The 18,989-nt window shown below is 48.9% G+C and overlaps 1 protein-coding gene across 7 annotated transcripts in view; it reads right to left on the bottom strand.

Moving 5' to 3' along the window:
• Positions 1-18,989, bottom strand: part of Cgnl1 (cingulin like 1) — a 147,066-nt gene that overhangs the window by 97,783 nt on the left and 30,294 nt on the right. For all 7 annotated transcript variants that reach the window (XM_060384808.1, XM_060384807.1, XM_060384809.1 and 4 more), the window contains exons 2-3: positions 2,115-3,704; positions 842-936 (exon numbers count right to left, since the gene is read on the bottom strand). In XM_060384808.1, the coding sequence (XP_060240791.1) occupies positions 842-936; positions 2,115-3,698 (1,679 nt within the window). In that variant the 5' untranslated portion in view covers positions 3,699-3,704. The remainder of the gene's footprint in view (positions 1-841; positions 937-2,114; positions 3,705-18,989) is intronic.

Genomic DNA, 18,989 nt, shown 5'->3' with positions numbered 1-18,989 from the left:
TGGGCGTCTCGGGTAGCCAGTTGCCACTCCCATCATACTGAAAAACCCCTGCCTTCTCCTCTAACCATTCCATAAGACAGAAACGTGAGATTCCTGCTCCAGAATCTCAGCATGGTTGGCACAGAGGAAGAGAACCAAAGTGGCAGGATATGCAGGGCAAACACTGCTCTCAGAGTGCTTGAAGCCAGGCTGGGGCCAGGCCTCGCTCTGGGAGAAAGGAGGAGTCTCCACTTCTATCTTCCAATAAGGGACAGTGGAGACTGCAGGGGCTTGGAAGACCTCGAGGCGGCTTAACACGGACAGACCGGCAGACCTCCCCATCCCTGAACTTGTTTTGATGCACTGAAGGTCCTTTCAAAAGCCCTGGCTAAGGCAGGGGCAATGACTCAGTGAGGAAACATGCTGAGTCTGGATCCCAGCACTCACTTAAAAGCTGCCCCAGTGTTTCGAGGCAGGGACAGGCAGATCCCGGATGCTTGCTGATTGGCCAGGCTAGCTGAAACTGGGAGTTCTACGTTTAGAACTGCGAGATCTGTCTCAAAAAATTCAAGGTGGAGGACGACAGAGGATGCCTGACTTTGCCCTCTGACCCCCACAAGAACATGAATGTTCAGTACGTGTACATACATGCACACACATATGCATACCTCGTGGACACACACATACAAATATAAAAATCTCCGTATTTGTAATTGTCTTACCAAAAATGTCCTTTCCTGCCCTCTACCCCTAGTAAGAAACTGCATCCATAGAGACAGAATGGCTCAGATAGAAGAGGAACTAAGAGTTAAAACCCTGCCAGAAGCAGCGACGACTCTGTTCTTTAAGGAAAACCACGCACCCTTCTTTGAGGTAATTGTAAAGGATCTGCTTGGCCGTCTCCTCATTGGTTTGTTGCGTGAGCTCCTGCTGGCCCTTTAAGAGATCTGGAGTGGCCTGGAACATAATAAAGTAAGTTATGAGACCAGGAGGGTGACGCTCCCAGGAAGACGGCAACAACCTTGAAGCAGAGGCTTCTAGCACATTCCTTTCCAAAATCAATTCATCCTCCCTCCTCCCAGCCTCTACGTGCTTTGTACCCTCGGGTGCATGGTGCCACAGCCCCTGGATTTTCTCAGGGGTAAATGAAAGGTTAACCACAATGCCTTCACACAGCTGGTGCACTGCTATCTCATGGCACCTGGAACTCACCAGCCTTGTCATTGTCTTTTATTACTGTTATTAGTATTGTTTTTACTGTTACTATGAAAGCATCCAATGTGCCACTTAGAATCTATCACTGTGCCATTAACCTAAATTAGGATTAATTAACCTAATTTCTCAGACCAGAAACCAACGCAGCCACCCATACGGACACGAACCTAACCTCAGAACCTTATGTGTTAAAAAGCCCATTCAGTATATGCAGATATCATGTACTTCAAGAGAGGCGGAATCTCTGTGTGTCTATTCGACAGGGAGGTTTACACAAAGTGAGGCTGGGAGCACTCAGAAGAACCTAGGAAACCATACAGTTGGCTGTGGGACCTGATACGATAAAAAAAAAAAAAATAAAAAAAATAAGAGAAAATGTGCAAGCGCTGGGGAGCTGGCTTAGTGGGTAACGTGCTTTCTCTGGAAGCATGAGATTCCCACTTCCATCCCCAGCACACATGTAAAAGCCTGGCACTGGGCATGCCTATCATGCCAGCCCTGGGGAGGTAGAGAGCGATGAAGAAAGACACTGGATGGCAACCTCTGCCCTCCACACACTAGGTACCTGCACATCTACGTATGTGTCCACACATGCAAATGTGCACTTACACACACAAAATCATCAAATGTGCCCGTACTAACTCAATACAGGGCACGCGTACCTAGAGCGCATTGCTTAGGCCACTTAGCAAAGGAAAAACTCAGCCTGGAGGTGGTGGCACACACCTTTAGTCCCAGCACCTGAAGGCAGAGGCAGGTGGATCTCCCGTGAGTTCGAGGCCAGCCTGGTCTACAGAGTGAGTTCCAGCACAGCCCTACTACACAGAGAGAAACCCTGTCTTGAGAACCCCCCCCAAAAAAAACAAACAAACAAACAAATAAAATTTAAAAGGAAAAATATTAAAAAAGAAAAGTGTTACCTGAGTATTGGAGTCGGAAGGAAACGTCTTCACTGAGATTTTCTTGGCACCAGAATCTGGTGTGGCCGCCACAGCCCGGTTCTGTAACATCAGCGTGGCCGTGGCTACTTTGATTTCTTCCTCTTTTTTACTCTGCGCTGGAAGGGAGGAGGCACACGCCACGGTGCCCTCCTGACTCCCCTTGCCCAGAACTCTCTCATCTTTGCTCCCGGGGGGAGGCTTGGGGAGGGCGCCCTGAGCGGCTCCCTGCAGCTTTGCAAGTGTGCAGCTCGGACTCTGTTTTCCGCGGTGCTCCTGGGCCAGCGACTTCTGCGGGAAGACCTGGGACGGCCGAAGGAGGTGTTCGCTCGACTTGCCCAGGTTCCTGCTGAACTCCGTGAGGTATTCGGTATTGCCCTGGAGACCGAACGGAAAGGCGCTGTCGACGCTCCGCGACCTTTTCCTGTCGTCCGGGTTGATCCGATTTCTCTTGCCAGATCGTCCTCTCCTCTGCAGGCCGGGCTTTTGGTCAAACTTCTCGATTAGCTGGTCCACGCCGGGAATGGAGCAGGTGTCAATGTCCCGCCCAGTGCCCGGCAGGAACGGGATGTACCTTCTGTTCTCGTGCCGGTTGACGTTGTCGGCGTGGATGGCGCACTCCTGATCGTCGAGCAGGAACCTGTACAGGGAGGTGGCCGAAGTGGGAGTGGTGGATGACGACGAGGACCTCCGCGACCGAGCCCCGTCCAGGACGGGCCCCGCCGAGTCCTGTCGCCGGAACGGTAGCACATCCGGCCTGCTCTTCTTGGTTTCCGGGTAGGCCTGCGGGCTGGGGGACTTCCGTCGAGGGGAGAGGGCCTCCTCGCCCGGCCCGTCCTTGGCGCACCTCTGAACGTTCACGCACACCGAGGTCTGCTTCTGGGGGTCCTCTATGACCACCGAGCTGCACAGGCGGATGGCCGTCACGTTGGTCTTGGTCAGGTCTTCCGAAGTGGGGCTGTTGGGCTGGGAACCGCGGGGTTTGGGGAAGCCGTTGCGGGGCTTCTTGCAGTTGGTCCCCTCCTCTGGGGCGTTTCTCAGCCAGGGGCTCTCGGGAGGGTGGTGCTTTTTGGAGTTCGCCTCGCTCTTCTCGGGGTCGTAGGGCTGCAGGAGTTCGGGGTGCCTCTGGAAGTTGAGCACGTGGGGTAGTTTTGTGGGCCCGTCTTTGCGTTCCAGGACCCCGTTCCTGCCCTCGTGGAGGGAGGACGGCTTCTGCTTTCTTACCGGGCTGCTTTGCAGGTATGGGTTGTCCGGGAGCGGCAGTTCTTCGGAATTGTTCTCCTTCAACAGGGTCGCGTTGCCTGGGTGTAGAGGCAGGTTATTTATCACCGAAGAGGGGAACGGTGGCCCGTTTTCCGGAAAAGGCGTGCCTGCCACACACCGTTCGGCGTTATTCAGGACTATGTAGGGGTGGCCATCGATTCCCTGGACCCTGATGCTGACACCATAGGAGCCTGACTTTGAGGGCTGGGAATTCCTCGGCTTGGAGGCGTCATCACTGGCGAGTCTCAGGTGGACCCCGTATTCCTGCTGCACGTGCTGGTATTCACCAAAATACAGCTCCATGGTTCACTGTCCCGGCCGGCAGGAGGAAAGAGGACATTACGTTAGAGTCACATCTGTTTAGGCAAAGAATGGGAGGATAATGAGGGGGATATGTCAGGGTTCAAAGCCAGCTGGGCACTCTTTAGAGGCTTCAGAACCCATGACTGAGCACTGCCCTGCCCTGCGCTCCTTTCTGGATGTCCTTGAGCCTGTGATGGCTGGCATGCCAGCACTGGCTGCAGTCCTGGCCTGAGGGCAGTCTCTGGTGTAATGACCTGGCCTCTGGCACAGGGCCACTCTGGTTTCCAGCTATTCTGGTCATTTTTTTTCCCTTAGTAGGTTTCCTCACACTTTGTCCTATTTATCTTTAACCAAGAGGCTGTTCTGGTTGCCTGCAATTAAGAACAAGGTACTTTTCCATGAAAATGGTTAAGAGCTAAGGAAATCGGAGGCTCATGTTTAGTTTTCCCTTTAAAACACCATCAGCCCTTCTAAATGCACATCTGGCTTTAAAATCTTTTACATTTACCTTGTGGTTGTGCGTGTATATGCATGGGTGCCAAAGTGGGCATGTGACCAGAAGAGAACACACCAGTCAGTTCTCACCTTCTATTACTTATACCCCCAAAACTTGAACTCAGGTTATCAGGATTGACAGCCAGCACCTTACCCACTGAGCCGCCTAGCTGTTCATCGCTTTCCCACCATCTCCCTCCCCACACACCTAACCCCTGAGACACGGTCTTATTTATCCCAGTCTGTCTTCAAACTTGCTATATATCCAAAAATGACCTTCAACCTCCTGTCCCCATCTCTTGAGCGTTTGGAATATGAAGTGTCACCGTGCCTGGTTTCCACAGTGCTGGCAAACAAACCCAGGGCTTCACGCATGCTAAGCAACTGGGCTACACTCCAGTTTTCCTAGCTTTGAGATCTTTAATACTACCTAATTGCCATGTTTAAGACTTTTTTTTAACTCTAAGGAATCGTTTGTGAAGTTAACAATGAGAATAAATGATGGAATCTTTTAAAATCTTTTTTTTTTCATGCCAAAAATCCCACCTGGCATATTCATCTGAAAAGTGTTCCTGGGGGTTGGGAGACGAGGGGCTAAGACTCCAGGCCTTTATTTCATGATGGCCCTGATACCACACCAAGACTCACTGCTCCTCCTGTGCAGACTGTGGCCACCCTTGCCCGAGCGAGGCCCGCGGACCTGACCCTAACCAGGACAACCCACCATGCCTATTTCTGAGTGCGGGAGAAACCATCCCAAGTAATGGCAGCCTCACAGAGACCTCCAGGAGACCAGCAACTGCTCTTCACGGATAACAGCCACCTAGTTTTTGTCCCTTTCCGGGGTCTTCTTGAGTCTTCCTTTCTAGTCTGCAGTCAAGTTGTTTGTTACAGCCAGAGTTTCAAATGCATGTGCACAGAGTTTTGCAAAGAGATATCATTCCCTCTATCCAACTCCTTCTGTTTCCAGCTTGTGCTAGTAAACTATACACAAATATTACAGTCGTTTCTTTGAAAAATTAGTGCTTGGGACTGACTCAGTGATGAAGAGCATGTACTACTCTTACAGAGGACCTGAGTTCAATTCCCAGCAACCACATCAGGGGGCTCACAACCACCTGTAACTCTGGCTCAAACAGGCCCAATGCCCTCTTCTGGACTCTGAGGGTTCTGCACGCTCGTGTGTACAAACCCACAAACATACACACATACTACCTCTTGAGAAAAGCCAACTCATCGGCCCTCCCTACTACAAGGGAAGGCTGGGAAATAAAGTCTTTAAAAATGTTCGTTGTCAATCCACTGGGCTTCACTAGTGCCTGCTAGTGTCATTAGACATGGCAGACGACAGCTGGAGGGCCCAGCTGCCATGGGTCCCTCTCACTTCGTGCACCACTTATTCCGGGCACATTTGTTCTCCTTGATGCTGCTGGAGTCAGGGAAAGGTGCAGGAAAAGGCCAGCCCCATCTCCAGGGTGCTGAGAACACTCTGAGGACTAACTCTCCAAGTTCTAAGTCTCCAAGTTCTTAAGTGAGTCCCTGGATTTTGACCCTTCTCCCCTGCCTTCTTCAGTAATCAGCCTGCGTGTCACAGCCAGTCAGGCTGCGCGAGGCTGCGGGCATGGGGGCTTCATTTTTCAAGTGCAGCTACCACCTCTGCCCCTCCCCTGGCCATGGAGTCCTCCGCTAACCTCTCCACCCACAGTCTTCACTACTGTGGGTCTCGATGTGTTGATTCTTTCACTATCACTTGAGGAGGGCTGGGAAAAGGAGACAAACCTTTGAATTTAACTAACTTGATAGTTTTTATTGCATTCATTTATTAGTGTGTGTGTGTATACATATGGAAGCTGGATGATTCCTTCCTTACAATATATAGGTTGTGGGTTCAAACTCAGGTCATCAGGCTTGACAGCAAGTAAGCACCTATGACTGAGCCATCGTGACAGCACTGACTTGATAATTTTAGTGATAACTGTTTTAAAATTGGCATATGCGGATTATACATGATGGGCTTTTTCGTGACATTCTCCTACACACATAGATGTTTTCCTCATGTTCACCCTTACTGCCCTCTCATGTCTCCCTGTCATTGGAGCCAATACTCATCCTCCTCCCAACCAGTCCCCTTTTAGTTGTGCGTGTCTGTGTGTGCATGTGCGTGTGTGCATTTGCATGAGTGTGTGTCCCAGTGGTTTGAATCAGGCTTGCAGAAGGACTACCGATGTCATAAAACAGCGCAGGTAGGCAGGGAGCGAAGGACAGGAAGGCTCTATTCGGAAAACAACTGGCTTTGCCTTAGAACTAGGAAGCAGTGCATGACGGAGAGTACCAAACTCAGCAGACACATCTTTTGACCCCTTTTCTCAGCACCATCATAGGATTCTCTTTCTATTTTTAAAATCTGTTGTAGGCAGTGCTGGGGACCAAACTCAGGGCCTTCCACATGCTAAGGAAATACTCCAACACTGATATACCTGCGGCTTTTTTGTTGTTGTTAAGATCCTTTGTGCAAACAGAGGGACTTGAGGGTGTGTGTGTGTGTTCTATTTACTAAATGGGGTTTCTTTTTATTCACTAACAATCTCTTCTTACGCTAATGCCCATTCTTCAGTGAAAAAAAAATCATCTAATATTTATTAATGAGAAGCTCAACTAGGGTTTTACGAGTTCTTTGCCACAGTTGCTACAATCAACTCTAATTACATTTCAGTCCTTGAATCTGGCCACCATGGTTTATTCCAACCCCAACTCCAGGTTGGTGAAGCAATCCACATATCTGAATTTAATGTACCATCCACAATTCACATTTTCTTGACAACACACCTCCACCCAACGTTTTCTCAAAATGATGACATTTCTCAGCTGAGTGCCTGAAGCAAATGTAGGGCTTTTGTTTGTTGTTGTTTTTTCCCCCCTAACCAATCAAAGCATAAACACTGAATTAATGAACCAATGCATCTGAGGATAGCTGTTCTCCACTTGCAGGGACCAGGCCTGGTGTTAGATCCTAACACAGATCACAGATACATTTGTTCCATCAGGCAGCCCACCAAGGGCTTACATAATTTGCCAGTAAACGCTGATCAATTGCCAGGATGCAACATTGTAGCTCTTTGGCAAATAAAAGTGGTGTTTTAGAGTGGAAATGAGGCTTTCTGAAAAGGCTGCTAAGTGATGATAATCACTTTAGCTAGTGAGATCAATGGGTATGTGTGTGGGAACAAAGGCTCAACTCTTGGCAGAGCACAAAACGCATGCCAGATGGAGACGTGTCCTCTCTGTGGGCCATCACACATGATCAGCGAGCATGATTAGTCACGTAAAGCTGGTGCATGTGTCCCTGCCTCTCCACGCTAACTCCCAGTTGCCTTGCCAGGCACAGCAGAGGGCATCCTGGCTCCCAAGGAAGGACAGCCAGACCATCCTAAATCTTATTGTGGCTTCTTCTCCCAGGATGATGGGCCCAAGCACGCAGCATGGTACTCGGCATCAGGGTTCAGGGGGCTCTGTTTGATTTGTATGGATAATTCTGTTTTGTAGAATTATTTGAGTTATTTACAATAGCAGCTATGGGGAAGGTGGGAAGCTAGTGAGCCTTACTACACCTCTGAGCAAGTCCAGGAAATAAAAAGTGAGCCATCAGCCAAACAGTAATTTCCCCTGAGTGCTATGCTCCGGCTGTCAGTCAGAGGAGAGGGAAGCCACTGCCAGGCTAATATGGAACAAGTTAAAACTTCAAATGACAACATACTCAGTCTTAAAGGGCATGCCTGAAGGCCGGTAGGAAGGGTTTCACTCCAGACCCTCCACTGTAATGGAGGCCGAAGAGCTGGCTCCATCAGTAACCTGCCTGCCTGCCTGCCACCTGCCACACAGTGTGAGGACCTGAATTCAACCCTCAGGGGAAAAAAAAAAACCTTAAAAAAATCAAAACCTGGGGGTGATGAGGAGCCATGTTTGTCATCCCAGTGCTGGGGAGGCAGAGGCACGTGGAACCCTGGAGTTTGCTGGCCAGAACCAGTGAATCCCAAGCCAGCGAAAGAGTTGGAATCATACCCGAGGTTGTCCCTGGCCTCCACATGTATATGCGCGTACACACACACACACACACACACACACACACACACACAGAACCACCGCTGAAACTGAAGATAAGAGTGAGACACTAGAAGCCTAAAATGAACAGAAGGAGCATCTATGTCAGCGTGTTCCCAAATTGTACTGAAAGCCACAGCCTTTCTTAAGCAAAGCCTTGAGTCCTGTGGGTGCAAAGACAGGAACCTGACAAGGTTTCCATGACTCCTAAGGCACCCTCCTGGCGCCCAGAAAACCCCAGGGACACCATCTGAAAAATGAAAGTGGGGCTTAAAAATGAGAGCAGAACTCGGGGTGGGGAGAGCGGGGTTACATTTTAAATACCATTAACAGCAAAATTCTCTGGTGTTCAAACATTTTTAATTATTTTTCAATTCTGAGTATATGTGTGTCTGCGCATGAGTTTGTACACACGCATGGAGGTGCTCTTGGAGTCTGCAGGCATCGATCCCTGAAGCCGGGGTTGCAGGCAGACAGCTATGAGCTGCCTGATGTGGCTGCCAGGGACAAAGCTTGGGTCCTCTGCAAGAGCAGCTCTTACCGGCTGAGCCATGTCTCAAGCCCCAGTTCTTTTGTCTTTTTCAGGGGAGGGAATCACTGCATTTTAGCATTGAATCAGCTCCTGGCACAGCAACCGCATTCAAAGGAAATGGCACAGAAGAAGAAAGGGCTCACAAGAAGCGTCCTTTGACCTGGGCTGGAGACCATAACTACTCAGCCTGGGTCTCAAGGTCAGGGTCACTGAACTAAGCCATACAACGCATGGGGTTATGGTGCCGTGAGGATGGCCCCCTGCCCTCCCGGTGCCAGCTTTCACCTTTCTATACGCATGAGTCTCTGGCTGACCCGCTTCTCCATCTTGGTAGCCCACAGATCACCTCTGTTTATGGCACTTTTATGTTCCCAAACAGCATTTTAAAATTCAATGATAATGTGCTGGAGAGATGGCTCAGTGGTTAAGCGCATTGCTGTTCGGTTCCCAGCACCCACGTGGTAGCTCACAGCTGTCTAACCCCAGGTCCAGAGGCTCCAGTGGTCTCTTCTGGCCTCCGGGTCACTGTATGCCTGTGGTACATAGGCACACATGCAGGCAAACACCCATATACGTAAAATAAAACACTTCTTACCAAAAAGGTCTGACCTGAGAAGAAAACACCGAAGGTCACCTCTGTCCCTATACGTCCAGTACACACTTACATTTAGCAATCAACACAGCAAGGCCTCATGTATTCAGGCTCTGGAAAGATAAGGAGTTCATGTTCAAAAGAATACTTAAGATATGTTCACGTCCTGGCCCTTGAGATGATTTCTGAAAGCTCCAAAAGTGCAGAAAGAGCCAAGATGCAGAAAGGCACAGCTGTGGGCTAGGATGGGGCTCATGCTTGCTTAACATGAACAGAACCCTTGGTTTGGTCCCCAGCACCATATAAACCCAGAGACAGTGATTCATGCCTGTCATCCTAGAAAGATGGAGGCAAGAAAATAAAAAGCCCATCTTTGGCTACACAGCAAGTTTGAGGCTAGCCTGGGCCATGTGAAACCCTGTTTCAAAAACCGGCAACAAAGGAACAAAAGACAGAAGGGTAGGACTGGAGAGATGGCTCAGCAGCTAAGAAGCACTGGCTACTCTTTCAGAGGACCAGGGTTTGAGTCCCAGGACCCACATGGTAGCTCACAATCATCTAAAATAGCAGTGTGAGGAGATCTGGCCCTCTCTTTTGGCCTCTGGGCACTCCCATACACACACTATGAACCTTTTTAAAGGAAAAAATAAACATTAAAAATAATAACAACAACAACAGAAAGACAGAAGAGAGAAGGATTCGCAAGAGGGCTGAAACCCCATTTCTAACTCAGGAACTGGGGTCAAAACCCAGCTGGATACCCGTTACCTCCCTGAGTGTTTGCTTCTCTTTCTTTCTTGTCCTTTCTTTCTTTCTTTCTTTCTTTCTTTCTTTCTTTCTTTCTTTCTTTCTTTCTCTTTCTTTCTTTCTTTCTTTCTTTCTTTCTCCTTTTGGTTGTTTGGTTTGGTTTTTCAAGACAGGGTTCCTCTGTGTAGCCCTGGCTGTCCTAAAACTCACTCTGTAGACCAAACTGTCCTCAAACTCAGAGATCCACTTGCCTCTGCCTCCCAAGTGCTGGATTAAAGATATGTGCCACCTTGGCCCAGGCTTAGCTGCCTGCGTGTTTTCTTATCTCTAAGGTCAGACTAGCAAGAAAGACTGCATTATGAAAAATGCAGAAAGCTGAGTCATCTATAATCTATGCTAAGTAAAAGGGCTAGAATCCGGAAATAAAAAAACAACAACAACCAAAAAAACCCAATATTGTATTTATGGCCAAAAGAAAACTGATGTTGTTCATAACACTTTCTTAAATACTTATGAGGCAAAAAGTTCCACTCTTGACCATACAACACCAACATTCCAAAAATAATTTATTAACTAATTAAAGAACCAGAGGGCAGGGAATCTAAAGTACAACGCTATGTCCACAGATGAGATATAATAAACATTGCCAACTGAATAAATGGCTCTCCTCACAGGGCCCTGGACACAGCCAAGGTCTTAGGCAGCGACACCAGCGTCTACCATCTGTGCCTCTGTCTCCTAGGTGGAGGCCAAAGCAGAGCAAATGGGTAAAGCACCACCCCAAATCTCCAGGGGCAAATCTGGCTTCTGAAGCTTCCTCAACCCTGTGCACCTATAGTCACTGTCAACCAGCCAGTGGGGACACAAAACAAAACCTGCCAGCCAGCCCTGACCTGCCTCTACCTTAACCTACGCTCAAGCCGTAACTCCTAAAGTCACCAGTCTTTTCAGATTTCTGTCTTGTCCCGAGTAACACCAGATCAGCTCAGCACGGGGAAGCTGTTCAAACACAGAACATCCCTACACTGTGCCTGCCTGAGCACGGCCACTAGCCACCACACCAGGAGCCACGAGGGCCGGGGACATCATGCAAATAACTAGCAGGAGTGCCTGTCTACACTATGTGGCCTGGCCTGGATCTATGGCCTATGCTTTCTTTCCTTCCTTATTCTTCCCTCCCTCTGTCTCCCTTCCCTCCCTCCCTCCCTTTTCTTTCCTCCCTCATTCTTTCATCAGGGTCTTACGTAGCCCAGGATGGTCTGGAACTCACTCCCTAGCTAAGACTGACCTTGATTGTCCTGCCTCTGCACCATGGGTGTTGAGATTACAGATGTCCCCATCACAGTTTATGAGGTGCAGAGGGTGGAACCCGGGCCTTCATGCATGCCAGGCACGAACTCAGTCACCTCAGCTACATTCCCAGCTTCAACTGTCAGTACTCCCACCTCCTGGAAACAGCCCGCTCTCTCCCAGGGATCACCTGGAGCAGGCACCAGCACTTGGCTTGATGGAGCTCCGAGAGGGCCCAGCAGTGTGGCTCCTCTGTCAGGCCAGTTTTGTCCCCCCCCCCCCCAACAAAGCACAGTTTAAGCTTTTCCAGACATGTTTGTTGTCCCAACATGGCAGACAGGAAGTAGGGTCCCTCCTTTATATCACTCAGGCCAGACCTCGGTAGCCCCAGCATGGAACCATGCCTAAGAGAAGTGCAAGTTCGGATGGTTCGGTGGTTTCCTTCAAGGTCTCACACTCAAGTCAGGAGCAGCCTCGGGACTCCCACACAAAGTGTCCAGCTTGACTGAGTCTCGGGTCTTCCTGCATTCCTGCCTCCATAGTATGTTTGGTATAATTATCCTGATCTGGCCACTGGAGGGCCGTGGACCAGCACTCATCCTCGAATCCCACTCTGCACCTCTGTGCCCACGGCAGCATCTTATTTGGCAAAGCTTGGTGGGAATGTCACACAGCCACCCTCCTGAAGCGTCTGCCCCCAGGCCTCATCTCATCTTTGGCTCTGGGCTCTCCCTTGCCTGTGGCTGGGCCTTTAATAAATTACACCTGGCAGTGAGCAACATCTAAAGGCACGCATGTGTTCAGATAAAACAGTACACAGGAAAAGGATATTCACAAAGCAAGAATGTGTCTCCACTGGCCTCAGTTTCCAAACACCAAATCCCTTTATGTCTGATCTCTGAGAACCTCGAGCACAGTTTAGAACTTAGAGTCTGCTCTCTGTCCCTTCATGCTCTGGGCCCTGGAATTATTAATTATAATTAATAATTAATTTTTTGGAGGCAGGGTCTTACTAGGTAGTCTTGGCTGGTCTGGAACTCACTATGTTGATCATGCTGGCCTCAGACTCACAGAGATCCACCTGCCTCTGTCAAATGCTGAGATTAAAGGCATGTAGAGCCATGCCTGGCTCACCTCCCATCTCTTACTGGGATTGTGAGCTTTTAGGTGGGTTCTGGGGATGTGAGCTCAGGGCCTAATCATCGAATGCTTTATGCAATATGGCCTCTCCCTAGCCCTCTACCACTTCTTAACTCTATTGGACCATCTCATGGCATAAGGGCATTATCCCAGCATTCCGTCCACTTTGGTTCTTTCTGTATCTCATAATTAAAATATTATAACCTGACACACACACCAGGAATCCTGACGCTGCTGCCAAGTGGCAGCACCCAGAGGTGATCAGCTCTTTCAGGGTTTGCCGATGCTATGATTGCCCATGACCACTAAGCTCTTCCTGAGCAGCTGCTACCACACTGGCCAGCCTTCTGCGGTAGTTACATGGAGTACTGAGGCCCCTGCCTCACAGAACTTACTTGTAAAAGATAGCAACCATGGGCCCAGACTCCTGAGAAGACAAAGCTGCCAGGGAGACAGTGGATAGAGAAGGACCACTTCTGTTAGAGAGGTTAGGGAAGGCTGTACTAAGAAAGGAACCTTTAGACTGGGTGGTGCACACATCTTTAGTCCTAGAGGCAGGGGCAGGTAGATCTCTTGAGTTCAAGGCCAGCCTGATCTACACAGTGAGTGTGGAGCCAGGGCTCCACAGAGAAACCCAATCTTGAAAAAGCAAAACGAAAAAAAGGGAATTTTTAGGTGGAAGGGAGTGTGAGCTTTGCAGGGAGTGCCCCACAGGGAAAACAGTGTGGACTGAAGTTTGCAGGGGAACACAGAAGGGGGGGTGCTAACAGCCTGTAGCTGTTCCATGACTTTTGCTATCTGTTAAGACACCACTCTCTTCCAAGTGTCATCAAACACAGCTTCAGACACCCGCAGCAGGACCTCCCCACTCTGTTGTAAGCCGCTTACCTGACGTTCCCAAAGTTCTTTAAAAGCATCCTGATTTTTCTATAATTATAAACACTATATGAAAGTTTTACCACATCAGACTATGGTCTTGGAGGCTGAACCCACATTCCTAGGCCATGGTCACTCTTCTCTTGCTCCAGAATAAGTTCTCCTGTATTTCTTTGAGGTGAGAGCCATGTTTTCAAGTCAACAACAGGCTTAGAGCTCTGAGCCAGGCAGGTCAGGGGCTCAATGAGAAGATAAGGTTGGGGGAGTCTCACGAGACCCCAGGGTTTGTCAGACTTGGGGAAAACACCAGCAAGACTCAGGCATTACAAAAACCCAGGCCTGGAGCAAGCATAACAGACATGAAGGCAAGGCTGCAGTGTCCTGCTGCACGGTGAGCTCAGCTGCCAGTCAAAGTGTCAGCGGGGGTGGGGGGGTAATAGAAACACTGGGGAGTGTGGCTCAGTGGGTAGAGTGCTTGCCTAGCATGCAGGAGGCCGGGGTTTTGATCCCCAGAACTACGCAATCTAGGTGTGGTGATACAGGCCTATAATAGCAGCACTCAGGACACTCGGGAAAGAGACAAGAGGATCAGAAGTTCAGGGTTATCCTTCGCTACAGACTGAGTTTGAGGCCAGCCTGGACTACATGTGACTCTATCTCAAAAGAGAAAAGGAAAGCTGACCTGCAAGACAGCAACCTTCCTTGCCCACACCCTCTCCCTCCACTGCATGATGAACCCTCTACCAGACCTGTCTCCTGTCGGGAAGAACAAATAGCAGGCATAACCTGCTGCCTGTGTGCAAAGAACGAGCAGGAGCAGTATTAACTTTCCTTCTTCCTCCTGGTGGCTAACTGTTGTGCTCAATGGCTGCCAAACTTCTAAGGGTAGAGCAAGATCTGCTGCTGGGTATGGTATGGTGGGGGATGTCAGCTCAGGGAAATACCTCTGCTCTGCGCCTTGGGCATGCCAAGGAAGCCATCAACAAGATAACATAAACACAGGAAACAAAGTCGCTCCTTGTCTCTTGCCTCTGCAGAACCCACTGCCCACCCTCCACCTCATTCCGTCTCCTGCAGGTGAATGGCAGGCAACGGAGAGAAAAGCATCCCTCGGCTAACTCGCCTGAGCTTCCTCGCAGAGGAGCCAACCTCGAGCTCCCAGTTCCGTGTTCTAGAAACCCAAACTTCTGTGCAGGGATCTTCTCCATCCCTGCGATGATGTCTCTCAGACCAGTCATGTAATCAGAGCAACCTTAGTCTAGCCTCCACCCTCTAAGCCCAACCCTAACATGGGGTCCCTCGCCTTATGCTGTCACAATGATCAACAGAATGGAGTTCTTCAGATTGTGACAATGGCAAAATTAACCCTTATATGCACTCACTATGAACCTTGGTGTCTTTGCTCTGAACATTGACCCACTCGGGACTGCAATGTCCAAAACAGCCCTCTGGACCTTAACCCAGGTGGAACATTAACCTGCTCCTCAGGCCAGGAGGCTGATGGGCACAGAAACCTGAAGAAGGGCAGAGGCACTTAGACGCCTGTGCCCCCTCCCCCCCACAGACACACACCTCTCCAGGGGCTAATTATACTTTTTTTTTTTTTATGAAAACCAAAGTATCTTTTTTTGTCTCTGGCACGTCTCTCTGATGGTGGCCTCCTGACCTCAGCTGTAGAAACCATGCTATGGGGTCTTAGACTAAGGTGCCTCGTGCCCTGACTGTCCTGGCGGCAACAGAAAGCAGACATTCTTACCAAAACAGGTGTCAAGTTGTGAAATAGAGCAGGCAAAGTTAAAGAAGAAGAAGAAGAAAGAGAAAAAGAAAAGAAAGAAAAACAGAATCACTGAAAAGAAAGGAAAAGGAAAAATACTGAAGGGGGAAAGGAAAAAACACAAAACGAGACAAAGAAAGGAGACAAAGTTGGGGCCGGAAAGACAGTACAATAGTTAGAGCAATGGCGGCTCTTGCAGAGGACCCAGGATCAGTTCCCAGCACCCACATGATGGCTCATAACTCCGGTTCCAGGAGCCCCAACACCCTCTTCTGACCTCAGTGAGCTTCAGGAACACACATGTTGGACACCCATGCGGGCATGCAAAACTCACACATGTAAAACAGAATAAATAAATCTTTTAAGAATTTAAACCATATGTAGCTGGGGAGATGGCTCAGTCTCTAAAGGCCTTGCCTTGATAGCATGATGACCCGAGTTTGATCCCAAGAACCCACACATGTAAAAATAAAGTAAAATAAACAGCTGCAGGCATCCATCTGTAATGCTGGTGCTGGGGAAATAGAAAGGAGATGGTCCCTCACTGGCCAGGCAGCCTACATGGTTGGCGAGTTGCAGGCCCTGCCTCAAATATCAAAAAAACGAGAGCCGAGGTCAAACTCTGGCCTCTACGTACATAAATACTCATGTGCACACACACATTAAAGGAAAACTGAAACAATATCACAGGAAAGGGGGGAGGGGTGTATTTGCAAAGAGACCCAAAACCAAGCAATTGCTCCTGCTGGAGTGATCCAGTCATTTCTCACAGAGGGGCGGGTTGACAACTCTGGAATCACGACACAGGTACACTGACACGGAACAGTAAAACTGATGGCTGTTAGGGGGAGCCGCTTGTTTCTCACTGTTGGGAGGGGAGGGGACGTGTGTGCAAAGGGAGAAGGCTTTCTCCCTTTGTGAAAGGTTAGAGTTGGAAATGTAAATAGGAACTCACCTTTTACCTGCTACCCAGATGGCTCCATGTGGAAATACTTAAATGTTCAGCATACAAGGGCCAGTATACACACACACACACACACACACACATACACACACTTCTTAGTTCTTTTCAGCTGACAGGACCCATAAGCGGCAGTGTCACCCGACCCCTAAGTAGCGAAGAGCAACCTCATACCAAGATCTCAGTTTCTAATGCCAATAAATTCTCCATAAAAGGATCCACAGCTAACTGACAAAGGGGCTGATTCTAAGTCTGGGACAAGAAATTCACAACTGGAGCATGGAGCATCACCTAGTATCAGACATTAAAGAAGAGTTTAGAATGATAGTGGTGATGATGACCATGACAAAGGGACTACATCAGTGGGGGAGTAGAGCCAACTCAAAGAGCCCAATGGCCGTAGCTAGAAGAAAAGTAGGTAGTCCTGGATGTATACATTTCTTTGTCTAAGAGTTATTTTTAATTAGATGTGTAGATGTATGTCTGTGTATGTGTACTGGAGTTCAGGTGGCCACAGCACCTGGAAGAGGACTTCAGATCCTCTGGGGCTAGAGTTACAGCCAGCTGTAAACTGCCTGAGGTGAGTGCTGGCAACCAAACTCAGGTCCTCCCTGTGAGCAATAAGAGCTCCTAACCATGAGCCATCTCTCTAGCCCTGAAAAGTTTAAATCTGTAAGCTCACATTCAGGCGAACATGTGACTGGATATGTACATGGGGAAGACACAGACACATTTGCAGATTCTGACATGTCCATTCTGATCCACACTGCCTTCCCTAAGGGTCAGAATATGACTCTTCATCCACGGGTGTGCTGCACACAGTATCCTTCCAGAAAGTATAGCGTGGAAAGAAGGGAAAACAAAGTAAGGTGTTCGAAGTACAATGAAAAGCACTATCTCAACCTGGGTAGTGATCAATGAAGACCAGCATCGATCACACTCAGTCATGTTGGTATCATGGGAAAAATACAAGACAAATTTCACCAGAGGTTCAGGCTATAATATGCCTGGCTGCTACTCCTAAAAAGATCAGCAAAAAGAAGGCCCATCCCAGGAACCATGACAGCCAAGAGGAGTTTAAGAATGGCAACTAAACATGGTATTCTGAACAGAAAAGGAGAATTTCATAAAAACAAAGGAAATATAAATTCAGCATGGCTGTCAGTACACCATCCACCAATATTTGAACTAAACTGGATGGTGTTAGAGCTAGGGTTGTAGTTCAGTTGGTAACATGCTTACCTAGCACACATGAATCCCTGAGTTTGATACCCAGCACTTATAGTCCAGGTCTGGCACACACCTGTAATCCCAACACTGGAGAGATGGAAGCAGGAGGATCAGAAGTTCAAGGTCATTCTCATCTATATATGGAGTTCAAACCTGGGCTACATGAGACCCTCCCTAAATAAATAAAGTATTGATAACGGAGCGAAGGGTACACAGGGGAACCTTCTATGCAGTCCTCATTATTATCTTATAAATCTAAAAGTTTTCTTTAAATTCTTAAAACAAAGCAAAGACCGAACAGCTGGGGTCAGTGTGATCACTCTAATTGAGACTTGGCACTCTCAATTCCTGGCTCACCCTATGCCTTGGGTCTGTTGGACAACCAGAGGAGGATTACTGGTGCCCTACGTTCTGCAGGTCCCCGAGCCACATCTCTAGACATTGTTTCTGGATTACAGCTTAGCCAGAAAGGATGAGGTAAATGTCCTCCCTGGGCCTCACGAACCCAGCATTACACAGAACAGTGCATCCCAAGGGCTGAGCAATGGCTCCGCCTCAGAGAGGAGGAACAAGAAGAGAGGGGATCCACACAGGGATGCTGCTTCCCCAGGAACAGAGCTTCTGAACAAAACGCACAATGGGCATGGAACCACATACACCAATGTGACCTCCACATGTTGGTCCTTGCTCTTCCCCTCTGTGTCTCAGAGTCAAGGAGTCCATGTCTCCATTGGAGAAACCGTCACTGGATGGAAAATGAAAGAGCTGATTCGGTCACACAGCAGAACCAAGAGTAATCAAATCGGAATTAAAAGGAGAATTTATGCAGGGCAAGGAAGGAGAAAGATGGAGGCGAATTGCATGGAAAAGATATTCGTTAGGCCTGTGTGACCATGGGAACCCAGGTGACAGGAAGTGCTGGTGGCGGTGTGACTGGGCTGAGCGACCACGTAAAAACACCCCTTAATAAGCACTCTGGGCACCCTGGCATCCCAGACCCAATGTAGGAAGCCTCCTTCCCTGCTCAGAGGCCCACGCCAGCTCCTCCCCTCATGTGATGGCTTCCTCCTTAGCTATCTCAGCATCAGTGGGGTGTGCCAGGCAACCTGAATGGTCACCTATTAAAATAAAGCCAGCTACCATCACCAGTTCCCCAGAGCTCCAGCCACCTCCACCCCTGTTGGCTTCAAAGCCTCAAACCACCTGGCTGAACACAAAGTCTGTCACTAACAGTGCAGGTCCCCCCAACACCGGAGCCCTACCACATCCCTGGGGCATGCCTTCCAGCATCAACCCTTGTGGTAACTATAGTTCTACATGTCTGTCTTTGAGACAGGGTTTCTCCATGTAGCTCTGGCTGTCCTGGAACTCACTCTGTAGTAGACCAGGCTATCCTAGAACTCGCAGAAATCCACCTGCTTCTGCCTCCTGAGTGCTGGGATTAAAGGCATGTGCCACCACCATCCTGCCATGTCTGTCTTTTTTTTTGTTAATTTTTACTTAATGTCTATCTCCCTCACCAAACCAAAAAACAGATACAAGGTTTTGAACTCAAT

Source organism: Meriones unguiculatus, chromosome 6 (genome assembly GCF_030254825.1).
Source record: "Meriones unguiculatus strain TT.TT164.6M chromosome 6, Bangor_MerUng_6.1, whole genome shotgun sequence".
NCBI classification, from domain to species: domain Eukaryota; kingdom Metazoa; phylum Chordata; class Mammalia; order Rodentia; family Muridae; genus Meriones; species Meriones unguiculatus.
Note: the sequence above shows the minus strand (reverse complement) of the source record. Positions and strands in the feature narration are given on the sequence as shown.